At 36.6% G+C, this 19,013-nt stretch overlaps 1 protein-coding gene across 2 annotated transcripts in view; it reads right to left on the reverse strand.

Moving 5' to 3' along the window:
- LOC121735785 (DE-cadherin) overlaps positions 1–18,771 on the reverse strand; it is a 318,616-nt gene extending 299,845 nt beyond the window's left edge. For both annotated transcript variants that reach the window (XM_042126737.1, XM_042126736.1), the window contains exon 1: positions 18,301–18,771. In XM_042126737.1, the coding sequence (XP_041982671.1) occupies positions 18,301–18,511 (211 nt within the window). In that variant the 5' untranslated portion in view covers positions 18,512–18,771. The remainder of the gene's footprint in view (positions 1–18,300) is intronic.
- Positions 18,772–19,013: the final 242 nt, after the last annotated feature.

Raw genomic sequence — 19,013 nt, forward strand, 5'->3', positions numbered from 1 at the left:
CGTTGACACCTGATTGAAACGCGCATTATGTGTACACAACAGAGTTACGCAACTACTAGACACTCCACAGACGTTAAAGTAATAAAAATTGCCATTGGGAACAGGCGGGCCTACACCGCAAACAGCAAGTCTGTCACTCCATGAAATAAAGTTGGCTGCTTTAAAAATTGCCATGTCCAAATTTTGAACAGGCAAACCAAATCGCGAGCGACAAGTCTGTCAATACCATGTGTGCTTTCTTGTGTATTAAATACAGTTTAGTTTTGAATGGGTCATTCAAAAACACATGCCATTGAAGCGACGCATTATGTTGCAAGAAGACTAAGTTGTTGCAAGTACACTAAAGGTTCGCGCACACTTTGTCGGCGCGTGCCGGGGCGTGTCGGGGCGCAGCGCAGCGCAAAATGCGCTATAGCACACTATTGCCGGGTCGGGTCGCATCGCATTGACGGATTTTAACGCTCACTGTGCCGGGGCGTGCCGGTGCGTGCCGGGGCGGGTCGGCGCGCAACGCATTGACGGATTTTGAGCCGAGGCTTGCCGGGCCGCAACGGGTCTTGTCGGGCCGTGTCGCATCGACGGAAATCCGCCGAGCAAAAATCCGCGCCGATGCGCCCCGGCACAGTGTGCGATACGCGCATCCGCTTCCATACAAATTGTATGGAGGCGGATTTTTGCGATGCGCCCCGGCACGATTCGATTGGTTCTTTAAAAACACATTTAACGCAACGCATTACGTAACGCAACTTAGCTAATCTCCGGTGGACGCAAAATATAAATTTATATAAAATATACAATATATTTTTATTCAAAACTAGCTGTCCCGGTGAACTTCGTGTCACTTTAAAACCTTCCCTGGACTTCTACGAATATTTTAAGACTAAAATCAGCCCAATCCGTTCAGCCGTTTTCGAGTTTTAGCGCGACTAACACATTTAAAAATCCATTTTTATATATTCAAAATGGATATCATGGATACACTTTTTGAAAGTCGAACGAAGAAACTACGTTGCCTACCACCGGTTCGGGAACTACCCAGCCGAGAAGAACCGGCGTAAGAAATTCGCCCGGGGCCATCTTTTAGTAAAAAAATGGAAAATTACATACTTTTTTTTTACAATTTTAGCAGCCTTAGGAGTTAGGTTGTGTTATGTTGTCCCGCAGAGCTAAAATTTATCTTTGTAATACCTCGATCATGGGAATCACAGACAATAGATTTTCAATTGTTATGCGACAGCCGGGTGCCGCTTGGGGATTGATGGGTTACAAAATTAATATGATTCAACTGCTCCTAACTAAAAAAAACGTTGAATTTTTTGTACATGTCAGTCATGAGGTTCGTCATATCTACTCCCTGGCTGTCTACTTGGCGGCCATTTTATTCGCCACATCTAATCCCTCGCAGTCTATGGTCGATATCTTCACCGCGGTACATAGGATTTCCATTAGACGCTACTTAGCAGCTGGCGGCGGGCTGATCGTATTACCTTTGTCAATTCACACAAACAAACACACATATTACATAATATATAGTATTTAATAAAGTACACTCCTGAAAAGCCTTGAAACAGTATATTTTAAAAGTTTTATTGTCAACTTTGTAGGTCGATTAGGGTAAATAATGCAGTTGTTTTGGTATGGATTTTTTGATGCTGTCATGAACAACAAAAGGTGAATAAAATGTCAAACCAGTTCAACATTCTGATTGGTCAAAACTTCAAAAATCAGTTCATGATAATGATAAAAGACTAACATATCAGGGCTGAGTAAATCAGTTCATGATAGTGACAATTTTAATCCCATGACCATACTGTAAGAAAATGTGCAAAGCTGGGTCGATAATTATTATTTCAGGGTAATTATGGATACCAACATAGAATACACTGAAATTATAATTAGCTGAAGCAACATAAGACACACTGAAATTATAATTAGCTGAAGCTTATTAAGTTATTTATTAAGTTAAAACAAAATTAATTTGGATACATATTTATAAGAGAACCTTATAAGTAAACTGTCTTTGTAAGCACTCTTTGTATAACTCCGTCATTTCAAACAGTACACATTCTGTTCTATTTCCCTAGTGTTAATTTGTTCTGATTTCTCCCAGACGTTTGATTGATCTGAACATTGTTTATCAATATAGCTCTAATGCGCTTAGCTCGAGAAGTTTCCGAAAACTATTTTAGTTCAAGATTTTGAACTGTAAGAGGGAATAGGGGAGGGTAGGGAAGGGAATAGGGGAAGGTAGGGAAGGGAACAGAAGGGGGCAAGGGGAGATAGGGGATTGGGCCTCCGTTAAACTCACTCACTCGGCGAAACACATGCAGCGTAAGCGCTGTTTCACGCCGGTTTTCTGTGAGCCCGTGGTATTTCTCCGGTCGAGCCGGCCCATTCGTGCCGAAGCATGCCTCTCCCACGTCAAAATATGTCCTATTGGTTCATAAGCAGACGGCGAACTCTACGTTATTTGGTCGTTGTGTCAAGCCAAGTCGACAAACTATGGTCTATGAGTTCTATCATCTATGACTAACATTGACTTGATGGGATTGACTTGACACAATGCGACCAAATAACGTAGATCCGTCATTATATTGTATGTGAAAACTGGTGAAAACCAATGATATTGTGAAAACTGTACCGTATGTGAAAACATAGTAAATGGTGCTCTCATACCTACTAGTAATAATATGTAAATTAGTATTATCTCGTTGTTTGTTTTCCAAATAAAATAAAATAAAAATAAAATAATTTGCCTATGAATATATTTTTATTATATAATATATCTAAAAGAATAGAAATACATAATATATAATATTATTATCTCTTTAAATTACTAATTTCTTTGTATTATTTCTAAACCTCTGTGGCTCAGTGGTGAGCGCGTCGGTAGCTCAAGCCGGGGGTCGCGGGTTCGAATCCCGCCGACGGAACAAAAAGTTTTCAATGTTCCCGGGTCTGGATGTGTATTAAATATATGTATGATATAATAAAAATCTTAAATATATGTATAGTATAAAAGTATTAAATATATTTCCTGTAACACAAGTCCTTTAGGTACTTAGCACGGGGCCAGACTGACGTGGTGTGAAGCGTCCATAGATATTATTATTATTATTATTATTAAACATAACTGCTACTGTTACTACATTTATGAAATTAGTTTTTACAAACGTTTAAATACCCTTATCGCAGTCGTTATGCTATGTAGGTACGTTTTAAAACATAGTTACAAGCGAACATTTATCGTTATCAGTTATCAGTGATAAGATACTTACCAATCACCATTCTGATTTGATTCAGAAATAAAAAATACAAATACTTATCGATGACCAGTTTTCTGCTTTGCTCCAATTCCATAGTCGTAACTCAGAAGTCACTTATAAACCAAGCTTGAAAGCTATAACTGCATCGATACTAATATTATAGATAGTGTGTCTGTCTGTTACTTCTAAGGATTTTGCTGCAATGTGGTATAATGGTATCTCCACTTTGAGTCCCGGGAAATGACATAGAACACTTTTTATCCCGGAAATGTCGCGATGAATCATGAAACGAATTTTGGCGCAACGGAATCGCGGTCGTCGTCTAATCCATACTAATATTATAAATGCGAAAGTATCTCTGTCTGTCTGTCTGTCTGTCTGTCTGTCTCGCTTTCACGCCAAAACTACTGAACCGATTGTAATGAAATTTTGTACACAGTTATTCTAGAGTCTGAGAAAGGACATAGGCTACGTTTTGATGTGGGAAAATATTTTATTTCCATGAAAATATCGATGAAAATGAATTCGCATTGCGCGTGGCCAGCGCTCATCCCGGGGGTCCTGGGTTCGAGTCCCGCAGGCGGAACAAAAAGTTTTCAATGTTCCTGGGTCTTGGATGTGTATTAAAATAAAATTTCAAAAATCTTAAATATATTTTATGTATAATATTATAAAAAATCCAGAAATATATCGATGCAATGAACATTTTAGTTCTAATACGATTCAACAGATGGCGTTTTATTTTTTACTTCATTGTAACATAGAACTAATCATACTTATTAGTTAGGTACTAGCTGTTGCCCGCGACTTTGTCCGCGTGGACTTCAGTTTATAAAGCGCGATGTCAACAAAATTGGTGTCAAAAGCTTTTATAAAAAAACCCTGGTACCCCTTAAATCAATACAGCTGTGCAGTGGGCACACAATAAATATTTCATTTTATTATATTAAACTTTATATTTTATGCCAAATTTTAAAGCTTATTTAGCCTTAATTTATTTTATAAGTCCTAAAGGCTAATACCTAACCTAATAAATATCTCACAAGCTCCCTATTGTGAATTAGCATTCACTACGCGAAGCCAGATATTTCAGGTCACGGATAAGTCCTAAGTCCTAACACTATAATTTAAGTGCATCTAAGTACTCATAGTAATTTTAGCTCGGAGTTTACAAGAATAGTCTTTATGTGGTTGGGATAAAGTCCAGTAGAGGTTCAAATGATCTTCGCTGCGCGCGGGAACCATACCTTTTAAGGAGTGAGCATACTGAGACGGGCCGTGCCGGGGCTCGGCGTGCCGGGGCGCACCGCAAAAATCCGCCTCCATACAATTTGTATGGAAGTGGATGCGCGTATCGCACACTGTGCCGGGGCGCATCGGCGCGGATTTTTGCTCGGCGGATTTCCGTCAATGCGACACGGCCCGACAAGACCCGCTGCGCCCCGGCAACAGTGTGCTACAGCAAGCGGCACTCGGATGTGATGCGATGCGGCCCGGCAAGCCTCGGCTCAAAATCCGCCAATGCGTTGCACGCCGACCCGCCCCAGCACGTCCCGGCACAGTGAGCGTTAAAATCCGTCAATGCGATGCGACCCGACCCGGCAATAGTGTGCTATAGCGCATTTTGCGCTGCGCTGCGCCCCGACCCGCCCCGGCACGCGCCGACAAAGTGTGCGCGAACCTTTACGGGATGCAAGCGTCTTTTCATATTTCCTGAGATTTATCTAAGTATTTACTAATTTACATACTAAATGACGAATGACGATAGACCACGAGTAACGTCGGCATGATATAACCCGGCCAAATTACGTAGGTCCGCCATCTATCTGCCTATGAATAAATTTCTTCGTTAGTACATTAGAATGTTGCCCAATTCATCGTTTATTTGTTGTCGACACTCGATATGATGATAGAGTAGACCGTACACACTAATTAAAGATATCGCTTTTCAATAATTTACTTCGTACTTATATAATAATTAATTTAAAGTGTTATGTAATGAATATTTAACCCATTTATGGGTTAAATATTCATTTGAAGAGGTAGATTTAGTACCTACGTTATTAAAATTTATGTTAATACTCAGTTACATCCTTTTTAAGCTATATTATAATATTCATTGCCTTATTCCAATGATTAAAAAAACCGGCCAAGTGCGAGTTGGACTCGCCCATGAAGGGTTCTGCAGCAGCAATAAGGTTTATTTTAATGAAATTACAAGCTTTTATTGTTTATATTGTATTTATATTGGTTTTTGATTTATTTTTATATATCAGTTGATTTAATGAAAGTTAAATTAAAGTTTACCATTTATGACGTATAAAAAAACTAGTTGCTAGGTCTCGTTCAAACCAATTTTCGTTTATTATAGTAATGTATCACATATTTTTTTAGACTTATCATGCCCCTACTTTAGAAGTTAGAGGAGGGGGGGAGGGGGGACGCAAATTTTACCACTTTGGAAGAGTCTCTCGCAAACCATTTAGGTTAGAAAAAAATGATATTAGAAACTTGACACAGACACACACAACAGGCAGACATGACGAATCTATAAGGGTTCCGTTTTTTTCCATTTGGCTACGGAACCCTAAAAACAAAAGTCAAAGCACGTTCCACATTACAATACATATTTCAAATGTCTCTCCTCAACATGGCTTCGAACATGACGTCACCGCAATGGCACTCGCGACAGAAGCCATACGATAATTCACGACCACGACAAACAACGCATTGTACGCTGCTATCCATGTATGCAACTCTTAACGCGCGTAATGGAGAATGTTACCTAATTTTAATTATTAGCAGTCCACATTCTCTGTCAAAAATAAAGAATATTAGTGAAAGAATTACTTGGATACGTTAATTAGTTTCCGATTTATAAGCAAAACAAGTTGTAACTATACGACGCGGGCGCCCGGTAACGGTGTGACGTCATAGCACAATTCCGCCGCGCGGACCCCATACAACAAACGTGATTTTTTGCTCTATCTCAATAACGGCAACAGGTAGGCACTTGAAATTTTCACCAAGGCCTTAATTATATGTGTACTTTAATAATTAATAATAATATTATAATAAAATAAAAATTTAAGGGGGGCTCCCATACAAAAATCACTGTAGCGGTACGGAACTCTTCGTGCGCCAGTCCGACTCGCACTTGGCCGATTATTGATTTGTATTTTTTTACTAATCGGACTCGCTCATGAATACACATACCGTTATTTTTTTTATGAAATAAGGGGGCAAACGAGCAAACGGGTCACCTGATGGAAAGCAACTTCCGTCGCCCATGGACACTCGCAGCATCAGAAGAGCTGCAGGTGCGTTGCCGGCCTTTTAAGAGGGAACAGGGTAATAGGGGAGGGTAAAGATGGGATGGGAAGGGAATAGGGGAGGGTAGGGAAGGAAACAATCTCCGATAAACTCACTCGGCGAAACACAGCGCAAGCGCTGTTTCACGCCGGTTTTCTGTGAGAACGTGGTATTTCTCCGGTCGAGCCGGCCCATTCGTGCCGAAGCATGGCTCATCCACGTCTAAAATAGACGACGTCTAAAATAGAGAATATAGTATAGAGAGCATTATAGGCCAAAAATTGTGATTTTTGTATGGGGGCCCCCCTTAATTTTTTATTTTATTATAATATTATTATTAATAACTAAAGTACACATATAATTAAGACCTTGGTGAAAATTTCAAGTGCCTACCTGTTGCCGTTGTTGAGATAGAGCAAAAAGTCACGTTTATTGTATGGGGCCCGCGCGGCAGAATTGTGCTATGACGTCACAAGCCGTCGCGGGACTGTTAGCGGGAATCGATATTTTTCGAAACTTTGAATCCCTGTAAATCAAAACGAAATAGGTATTTTTGACTGCAACAAAAACTAGTGTATTTGTATACATACAGGCTTTACTGTGACAAAAATTCAAGCAATTTGGCATACCTAGTAACATTCTCCATTTGTATTACGCAATGGATGCCACAGCGGGCGATAATTAACGACAGTATCAACAGAGTGTTGTACATCGCTTGTGTATTACTAATCTTAGGTCTATACACCATACTGCATACGTAATGTACAGTATGGTACACGGTAGCATCGTTATTTTTAAACTATCTACAAATTAAGGCTAATGAATGAGTTATTGTGCGGACAGGAAATTATTATTACGTGTGTTAGGGTTGTGTTTACATAGGGATTTCTGAGAAGGTAGTTCGGTGTTAGGTGTCGCTGTGAGAGTCGTAAAAATGAATAGCCCCGTAAGAAGAAACCGACGTTAAATTCTCCCGTATTTGTTTCGATTCATTAGGTATTTAAGAGCTCACCTGACTCTAAAAATCAAACATCGTCCTTCTCTCTTCACACTCACGCCCGTCTTTCATATACCAGGTGAAAAAGGACGGCGCGGAATCATCGCCGAGTTACTTTTACTTGAATAAAAGACGGAACTATAATGATTATGAAAAAAGTGTTTTGAGCAAATTTAGGTTTTATCAATACCTTTTTAGATATTAAAAAATATTAAAGAAAAGACAGCAAACTTCGAAGATCCAAGCAAAAATGTGTCTAAAACAAGTTTTTTTTTGTAAAAAAGAAACTATCGAGTATTTTTTGAGTAATCGTGTTTTCGTCTTGAGCATTTAATCTTTATGAACTGAAGTTACTTGTGTCAAAAAATCAGTTTTCTAGAGCTTACAGTTTTTCTGATCTAGGTTAATTAATGTATGTAGTCAAGTTAGGGTCATATGGGCTCTTAAGGCTTTATGGGACCATAAAGAATAACCCCATAAACGGCGATTAACTGTACAGATTTTTATTGTCTCTGTTTGGCAAGTTGGAAGCACAATATGACAGACAAAGAGCGGACCTTGAATAGTTAAAACCTTATACCACTCCATAGACTGTGGTTATAATACTTATAATACGATGCATGATTTTTTAGTAGCCAAGATGGCAAAATAATATAATTCGCATTTTACGTATTGCCAAATGTCATCAAAATCAGTAAACAACTTAGTTAAAAAACTTGAAGAGAAGAACATAGTCGATAATTACATTCGAACTTATAATACTTCATATTCTGTTTTATTTATTAATTATATTAGTGTGGATTCCGAAAACACAAGAACAGTAACCTACCAAAACTACTAAATACCAAAAAAAGTTGAAAAGGTCAGTAGAACGAAAATGTGAAAGTAAAAAATTGATTTTAATAGCTCGATATTTTAATAATTTTCCAATTATTTCATAATTGTATTGCTACCAGTTTTTTACCGGGCGTTAATAAATTAAATAAAAATGGCGTAATTGATGTTATTAAACATTTCCACTGAGACTATTGAAAAAGTCGACTTATATTTTTACTAATAAGGAACTCAGCGGGAACCGTACGTTTTTCCCGCAAAAATTAGCCTATGTCCTTCCCCATGATCTACTCGATATCTATGCCAAATTATACAAAAATCGCTCCAGTAGTTCGTGAGATTAACGCGTCCAAACAAACTCTTCATCCTTATTAGTGTATCCTTATAATTTCTGATGGTGCCCAGAAAGTTTCCTTTTGAACTAGATACAATTTATATCTTTTGTTTCACATTGTTTACATAATTGTCTCGTAAAATATCGGAAAGTAAAAATGGCATTTATTGCCAAAGTTTCAAATGATTAATTACTGGAGCGGCGCCGAAGATCTTGATTCTTGTCCGTTTTTGTAATTTTTTGGGTTAGGCCCTTTTGCGTTTTGACTTTTGACTGGCTTGATGTGGAAATTTTCCGTGTTTTTGGCATCCATACTAATTACTAATATTATAAATGCGAAAGTGTGTCTGTCTGTTACCTCTTCAAGCCCAAACCGTTAGCGTTAGCCAAACCGATTTTGCTGAAGTTTTGTATGGACATACTTTGAGTCCCGGAAATGGACATAAAATTTATAGCATCAGGCATGTAGATTGTAGGTACAAACTTTTTATACTAGGAAAATGTACGGTTCCTGCGCGATTATAAATTAATTTAGGACGCAACGGAGTTGTGGGCGTTTAAAAATAAAATTGCTTAACATAATGTATTGCATGTGGTCTCCGGTTGTCATCGTGTACTGTATTAACTTTCCTATGTCCTTTCCCGGGCCTCAAGGCATAGTAATTTAAGGATGCTCAAGGTATGTCCATAGTCCATAGCCAAATGTCATCTAAATCAGTTCAGCAGTTAAAGGGTAACAGACAGACACATTTTCGCATTTAAAATATTAGTAAGGAAGTAATGTTGTAGAATCCTAGCTTGGGGCGAAGCGACATCAGCAAATTGTTCGTAACATGGGTTGACAACTAGTCAACTTTTTAAGGTTTCACGTTCGTTACATTTAAAAGTTTTATGTAGGAACGTGGTAAGTATTATCATAATGCCAGCACACCGGTTTTGGTGACGCTGGCCGGTTACATTGAAACCAGACCAGCTTCGTCGGAATAATTTTATAGTACCCAATAATAATAGCTCCCTGGACACCGGTTTCGGTGACGGTGGCCGGTTTCATTGAAACCAGGCCAGCTACGCAGGAGTAATTTTATAGTGCCCAAGTGTGTGCGCAGTACACAAGAGCACTCTCTATTCCTTTACTCTCATAACCCAGTGGGACGGAAGACTGACACGACTGGCGAGAGATCAGGCGCAGGAGGCGATTCCATTATCGCAGGTGCAACAGTTCGACATATATTTAAAGCTTCCTACAGGCAAAATGAAGCATATTTATTAATAAAATATACCTTGAAGTGATACATTTTAACTAGTTTAACAATGATTTACTCTCGCACTTGGCCGAATTTTTTATATGTATGTATATTGGTCAAGTCTATCCATTCGTGCCGAAGTTATTCAATAGGACAGTATTTACATAATAAAATTATTATTATATTGCGCGTGTCCCTACACGCACTTGGCCGGTTTCATTGTATGATGGCAGCGTTAGTTCCTTTTTTCGCCACGTTCATTTAAAGCCTTGTCGAGCTCTACTATAAAAATAATAGAAATAAAAACGATTGTGATTAAGAATATTTAAAGCAACTTGATAATGATGGCGACCTTTGAATATTATCGTTCAGTTTACTCTTTAGATAAGAATTAAGAGGAGTCCACACCGCCGTTTTTCCATACAAACGTTGTCCCCTGTTTCCTCCCTGGATAATGCCCGCAGAGTTATGATTTTCTTCCTGAATATCTATGGCCACTATTAGCATGTCCCTATGTTTTCTCTTTTTTCATAATTTTATTATTAAAAAAGATAAGAACGTCCAAAAACCCAAAAAATGACCCGATTTTCCTGTGTTCAAACACCCAGAAAACAAAACTGGCTAAAATAGGTATACAAAAAAAATAAAACATAGGAACACAGCTCAAGTCTTGCTTTAATTCTTAATGAAAAAAGTACTTAAATCGGTTAAGTTTTGGAGAAGGAATCAGCGGACAACGAATTGAAGATTTTCTGTTCTTTTATTAGAACTTTTGTCATGTCTCTATCGCGCTCTGCGAATACCTATTTTCAATTTCTCTCGCCCTTGGTGATTAAGATTATTCAATACGTTTGGAAAGAGAACACAAATACTTATTAGACGCCCGCCGAATGCGTTTATCGCGCGGAAACCGTAATTTTGTTTGCAACAAAAACAGATGTCCTTTTCCACATCTTAAAGTATCCCCATACTAAACACCTAAATCAGTGAAGAGGTAACAGACTTACGGACAGAAATTCTGAATACAGAAACACATAATTTGTTTGTGGATTTGGAACTATCTGATTTTATTTTCGACTATTTCGTTCCTTATACTTTTTGTACCTCCATCAAGAACATGACTTGCATCTTGATTCTTGACCGAAGTCACGAGTCCTGACCTCGAAGGACCCAGGTTCGTGGCATAACCTCACGATCAGAAAAAGTGGGTAAAATCGCTCGACCCCTTTTCGAGGTCGACTCATGATCTGTGCCTGCAGAATCAACGCTTTAAATAGTTTCACGGTTTTCTTTCTTTTCTTTCTACATGATATTATTTTTCAATCCAGATTTCATTAAACTGATTATTTGAGAAATTTCAAATTAGTACCTATCTCCATGGAAAGGGGATAATAGATGGTTATAGCCACCCGGAATAAAGTTTTATTTGTATCATGCGAAAGTGTGTCTGTATGTTACCTCTTCACTTATACCAAGCCGCTGAGCCGATTTTGAGATTTTAAAATTTGATATGTCCAGATAGGTACTTTGGGTCCCGAGAAAACATGTGTAATTGTGTATAGGATAAACTTTTTCTGAAAAATGTAGGCTCAGGCTTCTCGCGCGATAAACGCATTTTGGTGCACGGAGTTGCGACTTGCGGGTAGCGGGTAGGGTTGCCACTCGTACTTTATTATAAAGTACTAGCTGTCCCGGTGAACTTCGTGTCACTTTAAAACCTTCCTTGGACTTCTACAAATATTTTAAGACTAAAATTAGTCCAATCCGTTCAGACGTTTTCGAGTTTTAGCGTTACTAACACAATTGAAAATCCTTTTTTATATATATAGATTGTACGTTATTTCAGGCAATTGTACTTTGTACTTTATGAAAATAATAAAGAAGACCAGAATGAGCCAAAGCGGTTCAGCCGTTCTCGAGTTGTAAAGAAAATACAGAATTCATTTTTATTTATACTTACAGATAATTTTATAAATTGTACTTACTTTATTTTTATACTGTGTACGGTTTTTATTCTCACCTAAAGTAGCCGATGTACTTTATTTGCAAAAAAAGGTAGCAACCCTACTTGCGGGCGTCAGTCAAAAGGGAACATGTTCTGAAAATCCGCACTGAAGTAAACAATGTTTAAAACATCACAGTAAAGTGCATAACCACATAATTTAAACTGTTACTGGCCGTCACGGCAGTTAACTATGTGTTCCATACGTGACAATACTGAATAATGTAGGTTATGTTTATACAACGATACTTCATTGAGGAATGTTATGCAATTTTTCATTACTGTCACAGCTGTTGTAAAAGCCTTAAGGTCGGTCACATAGAAGTGAGACAAAATTAAGTGTTAAGCAACTATTTATTTATACGCAAACGGGCATTTCAATGTTGTATTGCTCATCATCTCGCCTCGCCTCGTTTCGTCTTGTTTTGTGCGAACTGACCCTTCTAATGCCTATAGGACGATTGTCGTAGGTACTCGTTCGATTTTAATTTCACTCGTTCGTTCGTTGTCGTAGGTGCGTGCGGAACGGGGGCGGGGCATTCGAACACAAACGTTTGTAAGTAAGGCTGACGATGATGATAAAGTGGTGAACTACGATAAGAATTAACGGGTAAATGCTGCGGCAGCAACATATATACCGCTGATCTTATGACACAAGGTGGGTCGCGAACTTTAAACTTTCTTGTAGATGGGTCGCGGTCCCGACAAGTTTGGGAATCACAAAACACTGCTATAGGCTATAACAGCTAGCTAAGGTTTTGAATGCACGTTTGAAATATTATATAATTTATAATACATAATATGAATTCAGTAAATTCACTGCCTCTCCTTGCAGCCTTGGAGGCTTAGAGCATTAAACTTGGAGGCTAAAAACACACCGTGAGAGTTTTCTTTATATACTTACTTACCAAGATAGCAAAGTTTATTGTTTACCAAATATTTATCAGCAACCTAAGTTTACAGAGAAATAAAGATTGCGAAACATAAATTCTTAGTAGGTATAGCCGGTCTAGATAAGCATTAAGTACTTATGCTGTATGATTCACGTTCGAGTAATTTTATACTACTAGATAAAACTACTCAAGCCTGTATTATTAAAGTGAATGGACGAAGCAAAATAGGTATGTATCTCTAAGATATCCTTTCCCTTTTTTGTTCTAAAACTGAAATCTTTTTCTAATTCAGTTAGACTTACATTTCATAACAATATATTTTACTACAGTCAAAAAAAAACATTCGCGCCTTAATTACGGTACCGGTTTTAAACAAGTAAATGGAATCCACTTATCACCTGTTATCTGCCACGGCCATGTTGCGAGTAACGCAAAATCTTGCCAATTAAGTTTTGGCCTTAACATAACTTATTTTATTTACAGAAAATATAAATGTAGGTTTTAACTTTTAATTATGTACTTCCAAATGACCTAGTCTACTTCTTGGTGCCGGTTTTGCCGGCATTTCTGAATTGTTCTTATTTAGGGTATGTTATTCGAATATTCGAATATTCGTTTTATTCGAATATTCGACGATTTTATTATTCGAATAATTCGACCACAATTTTTCGAATAATTCGAATAGTACTAATATTTTTCCATACATGCTTATGTATAAAACAAACCTTGAAACTAACAATAATATGTTATAAAAATTAATCTGGCAATGTTTCTAAACACAATTATATCTGATATTACCTTATAATATTACGGTAGGTACTCGATAATCCGACAAACCTTTTGCACGGCCATGTCGGATTAGCGGATTTGTCGGATTATAGAGAACTCCATACATTTCACAGATTAAAATACATGAAAATCACAATGTTTTAATAATAAGGTTTTATCTTAACTACAAACTATTTTCCTAAAGCAAGTTACTTATCAGCAATCTGTAATCGTTAGCGTTGCATGCACCCTACGAATAATAAAAACTAAGGAAAAGTAACTCCGTCAAAAAACATGCTCCACAATACTTGTCAAAAAAGTGACGTTGCATGACAGTTCGAAAGGAACCAAATTTAAAACGGTAATAGTATGGGACTTATGTTTCCTTAGTTTTTATTATTCGTAACATGCACCGTCATAAAAAAATACGTACCTTTGTAAAGATTGGGCAAAATAATATTTATGTACCTAAATTAACGCCGCCGGTACCTGATTAGACAGGGGCCGGATTAGCGGAAGTCTACTGTAATTTATTTACTACGGTTATTATAATGTATTAGGGGTATTTAATTTTTTACATATTCTTAACTAAAACCAAATAATTGGTGTATATTTTTTATTTGCAACACCGAAAAGATGCCATGATCACCGTCGTTCAGAACGACATGATCTTGTCGCTTGCCAATTCAGTCTGTACTTTGTTTTTATTAAAGAATCACTATTAATGCATTGTAAAGATAAATTAAAAATTCAACATTTCTAATTTGTGTGCAAAAAAAAATGTTACGTAATACTGATTTCGATACAAATACAATCTTGCTGATTATATTTCAGTAAACATAATACGTAAATATTTTTACTGGCAACACCGGAAAGACGCCACGCTCACGCGCAGTTTCAAATATGCGACGCCATCTTGTCTTTTGTCAGTTGAGTCGCTTCTCGATAACGATGCGCATGTCGCTAGTGAATAGTGATATTAAATAGATATTAAATAAATATGTTTTAGTGTTAAAGTGTTTGTTTCAACTTTTATAAGAGTGGAGTGTAAGGTGAGTACCGATTTTTAATGTATATTGAGCTCTTTTTAAGAAGCGAAAGCCACGTATCCATCATAAATGTTTTAGACGCCTGCCAGGTTATTCAAATTTTTCGCAATAAATGATTTGTTATTAAAATAGGCTAAATAATACAATTCCCTGATACTCTCGTACACTGACTTGCCATTTTTTAAAACTAAAGCTTTCATTAAAGCGCCAAATAAATATTTTTTCCATTTGTATTTTTTTTCAAACACAGGTGTACAAAATATATTTATATAATATATATCGGTTTATAAATATTTTAGTACATATTCATATATCCATAATATTCTCGATTGAACTTAGAAATTTAAAAAATGTAAATTTATTATTTTTTTTCAGATAAATATTGACTAGCGCAACATAATGGCGGCTTCAAAAAACGCAGACAAAATCATTTTCGAAAAAAATCCCCGTGGCGTAGTTGAAAAGTCGTCTGTTTGGCAATATTTTCTTCGCTCTACAGATGGATCATATGCGGAATGCCAATTATGTAAAAAAATACTGAAGACCTGTAAATCTACTACTCCCCTTCGTAACCATCTAAAACTAGTTCATTCTATGGACCTTACAAATAAAAAAGAAGTTGAAGCCAGTTCTTCTCAAATAGGTGAAGCTTCATCCAATTTAAATAGTTCTAAAAAACGAAAAATTGGGGACTATTTTGAGCAGAAGGAAGATAATTTGCAGTCTGCCGTATCGAAAATGACTGCATTGGACGGATTACCTTTTCGAGTATTTGCAACGTCTGAAACACTGAGAAATCTTTTCAAAAAAAGTAATTATAATTTACCTGCAACACCTAATGCAATAAAGATGATAGTTATGAAGAAACATGCCCAACTGAAAGAAGAACTAAAAATTGAAATAATTGAAATGAAAAAAAAACAGAAATTTTCGGTCAGCCTTGATGAGTGGACATCTACGAGAAATAAAAGATACATGAATGTCAACATCCATTCACAAAAATTTTGTAACAAGCCCTTTAGAAACTTAGGGCTGTCAAAAATAAACGGTCGGGGCACTGCAATAAACTGTCATAATGTTTTGACAGATAAACTTATTGAATTCGGACTTTCTCTGGAAGAAGACGTTGTGTGCATCGTCACAGATGGTGCCCGAGTTATGCAATCTTTAGGCCAGAGAATTACAGCTCAAAGCCAACTGTGTTTGGCGCATGGAATTCAGTTAGCTGTTTTAGACGTTTTATATAAAGATCAAAACACGGACGATATGGACATAAGTTATACAGCCGAACTTAACGAAAGTGATGATTCGGAAAGTGAGAGCGGTGATGATGGATTTGCACCATTCATAGAAAATACTACTAGACCTCCACTTACAGTTTACAAAGAATTAATATCTAAAGTAAGACAAGTAGTAAAGTACTTTAAATATTCGCCCACTAAAACTGATCATTTAAACTCATATCTGGAAACTGAAGGAAAACAGTTAGGTCTCATATTGGACTGCAAAACGCGTTGGAGTAGCCTGGCAGACATGATATCAAGATTTTTAGCCATAAAAGATGGTGTAATGAAAGCTTTGATCGATTTAAAAAACGATACTACTTTCAACAGCATTGAAATTGATATTTTAAAAGACATTTCAGAAGCTTTAAATATTATAAAAGCTACGGTAAAAGCAATATGTAGCGAAGATGCGAACATGCTGACTGCAGAGACTGCTTTGAAATTTATGATCGACGAACTAAGCGAAAGAAATAATATTATATCTCTCCAGTTAAAAGAGGCTTTAAAAACCAGGATTATTCAACGCAGACAACCTAAAATTGTTGGAACTCTTAAATACCTACATAGCCCCATAAATTTTTATGCAGAAAGTTCATGCGATACCTTCGAAAATCCTTCATTTAGCACCATCTTAAAATTTATAATGGACATTATAAAAACATATTTTCGCCCTGGGGAAATTGAATCGATAGACTCTGATGAAGATGACGTAGTCCTCAGCTTATATCAAGAAGAAAAAAGAAACGAAAAATCATTGCCATTAGAAGACCAATTAAGAAAAAAGATAGATGCATGTTTGTCAACACCATCGACATCAACCAACGTAGATTCTGACGACTTGGAAACTATTTTACGTATCCAAACGGCATTGTTTGATAGAGGGGGGCCAAGAAGTGAATATTTGGATCTAGTATATGACTTATTAATGACTATCCCACCAACAAGCGTAGAAGCCGAGAGGGTTTTTTCGTCCACAGGTTATATTTGCAATAAACTAAGAACGCGGTTAAATGACGATACTTTAGATTGCCTAAGTTTTCTTAGATCTCACTATCAAAGACTGAAAAAACATTAAAAGTATATTATAATATTTCTACTTAATTGTAAGGTCCGATTGTTATTATTGTTTTGATTTTTTTATCAAAAAGTTGTTGATTATGGCTATATTTAAATTGTCAAACAAATTAATACCTATTATGTGATTTCTTGTTGTAAGACTGATTGTTATGCTGTGATGATTTTTATTATTATTTATAAATGTAACGTATTCATATTTTTTTGTTTATTTTAAAGTATTTTTATCTATTATTAGATTACTCGGAAATTGAAGTAAAAAAAAATGAAAACATGTCAAAACTGTTTCGTAAAATATTATAATAAATATTTACAATTTTTTATTTTAAAAAATTTAATGTAACTTTATCTCCATGATCTCAAATTACGACAGATTTTAAAAATTGAGATCTATTTAAATTACTATTTACTTACCTTCATTAAAATGTTATTTAAGCAGCGTATACGTATTACGTAATCAAAATTCTCTGTTTTTATATTATGTAACAATAAATATTATGGTTTTTTAAAACAGAAGGCATAGTTATTCGATGTATAAGTTTACGTAAGTTGTAAAGAATTGAGATAGCAAGAGTTTCTAAATAAAACATAAAAAATATCAACTCAGGATATTGTTTTTTTTAATTACACGAATTTTCGATTCAATTGTTCAAGGTGTGCATGCTTCACATTAACGGTTTGAAACATTATTTCGTCGATTTTAAAAATATTTAGTTTTTACGATTGTTAAACTTTAACTTATAATTATATAACAAACGATTTGTTAAATAAATACTAATTCTTTTTAAATAAAAATGCTAAAACTCAATATGGTTCTTTTATTTATGTGTTAAATACCAATTTTTCATAAAATACGAAATATTCGAATATATTCGAATATATTCGACAATTTTTAGAAATTATTCGAATTATTCGAATAGCAAATTTGTCGAATAATAACATTCCCTATTCTTATTTCAAAACTTTAAAAAAATATTTAGTGATGTTACACGATTTATCGATACTTTTAAATACTATTGCATTGAGATTGGATGAATACTTACCTATTTTCAATCATGATTCTTGACATCATCAGAATACTAAATACTTACACGGCTACCGACACCTATTATAACAGGGTACACAGTTCTAAGAAGAAAACAATAGACAATAATTCAAGAACAAAGCGCTCGAGTCGAAACAGGCGGTGACGTGCCTGCGCGGGCACAGGTAAGAAAGCATAGAACCGTTTTTTACCTTACCTTTCGTATATTGTGACGACGCCACCGCAAGCGAACCGATCAGCAACGCGGCTAGCAGGCCCCTCTCTCCCCCGCGGACATACATTTTTTCAATGCAATATCTTACAATTTTGATCACGTCACCACGGTAAAAACTGGTCATAAACAAACCCGCAGACACGAAGAAATAGCACAGATCACGCACATTCACATAATAAAAACGCACATCCATTTGAAAAATGTTCGTTTATCCGATACAGGTAACCGCCTCGCACTCGTGGGAAGCATGCAGGTAAATCGAGCCTACTTAATTTCTCTAACTTAAAAACTATTGTTAAACATTGGTCCGAGTCGTTTATATATTACACAGTGAGTTAAACGCGGCCGGTGTATTCGATTTTCGAATTTGGAACTTTACATTATGTCGTGAAATAGTTTCGAAGTTACGAGCAACAACGGGCACGCCAGTCGACGCGACCGCCCGGCGCATCGTTCGCGTGAGACTGGCGTGAAGTGAGCGAACAATCAACAAGTTGCGATCGCGCGAGGCGGACCGGTCGGCCGGAGCATGCGCCTTCCGCACCAAGTTCACGCTCGTCTTGAAAACAATGTTCACTCAACGTCTCGAGTCTGTTGACTGGTTTTTGCGCGAAAAAACGAGTTTAGAAATCCTGTTGGGACCTGGACTTCGCGAAGCTCTCCTGAGCCTTTCTAAGTACTAACGACTAACGCTA

Source organism: Aricia agestis, chromosome 18, assembly GCF_905147365.1.
Source record: "Aricia agestis chromosome 18, ilAriAges1.1, whole genome shotgun sequence".
Classification (NCBI taxonomy): Eukaryota; Metazoa; Arthropoda; class Insecta; order Lepidoptera; family Lycaenidae; genus Aricia; species Aricia agestis.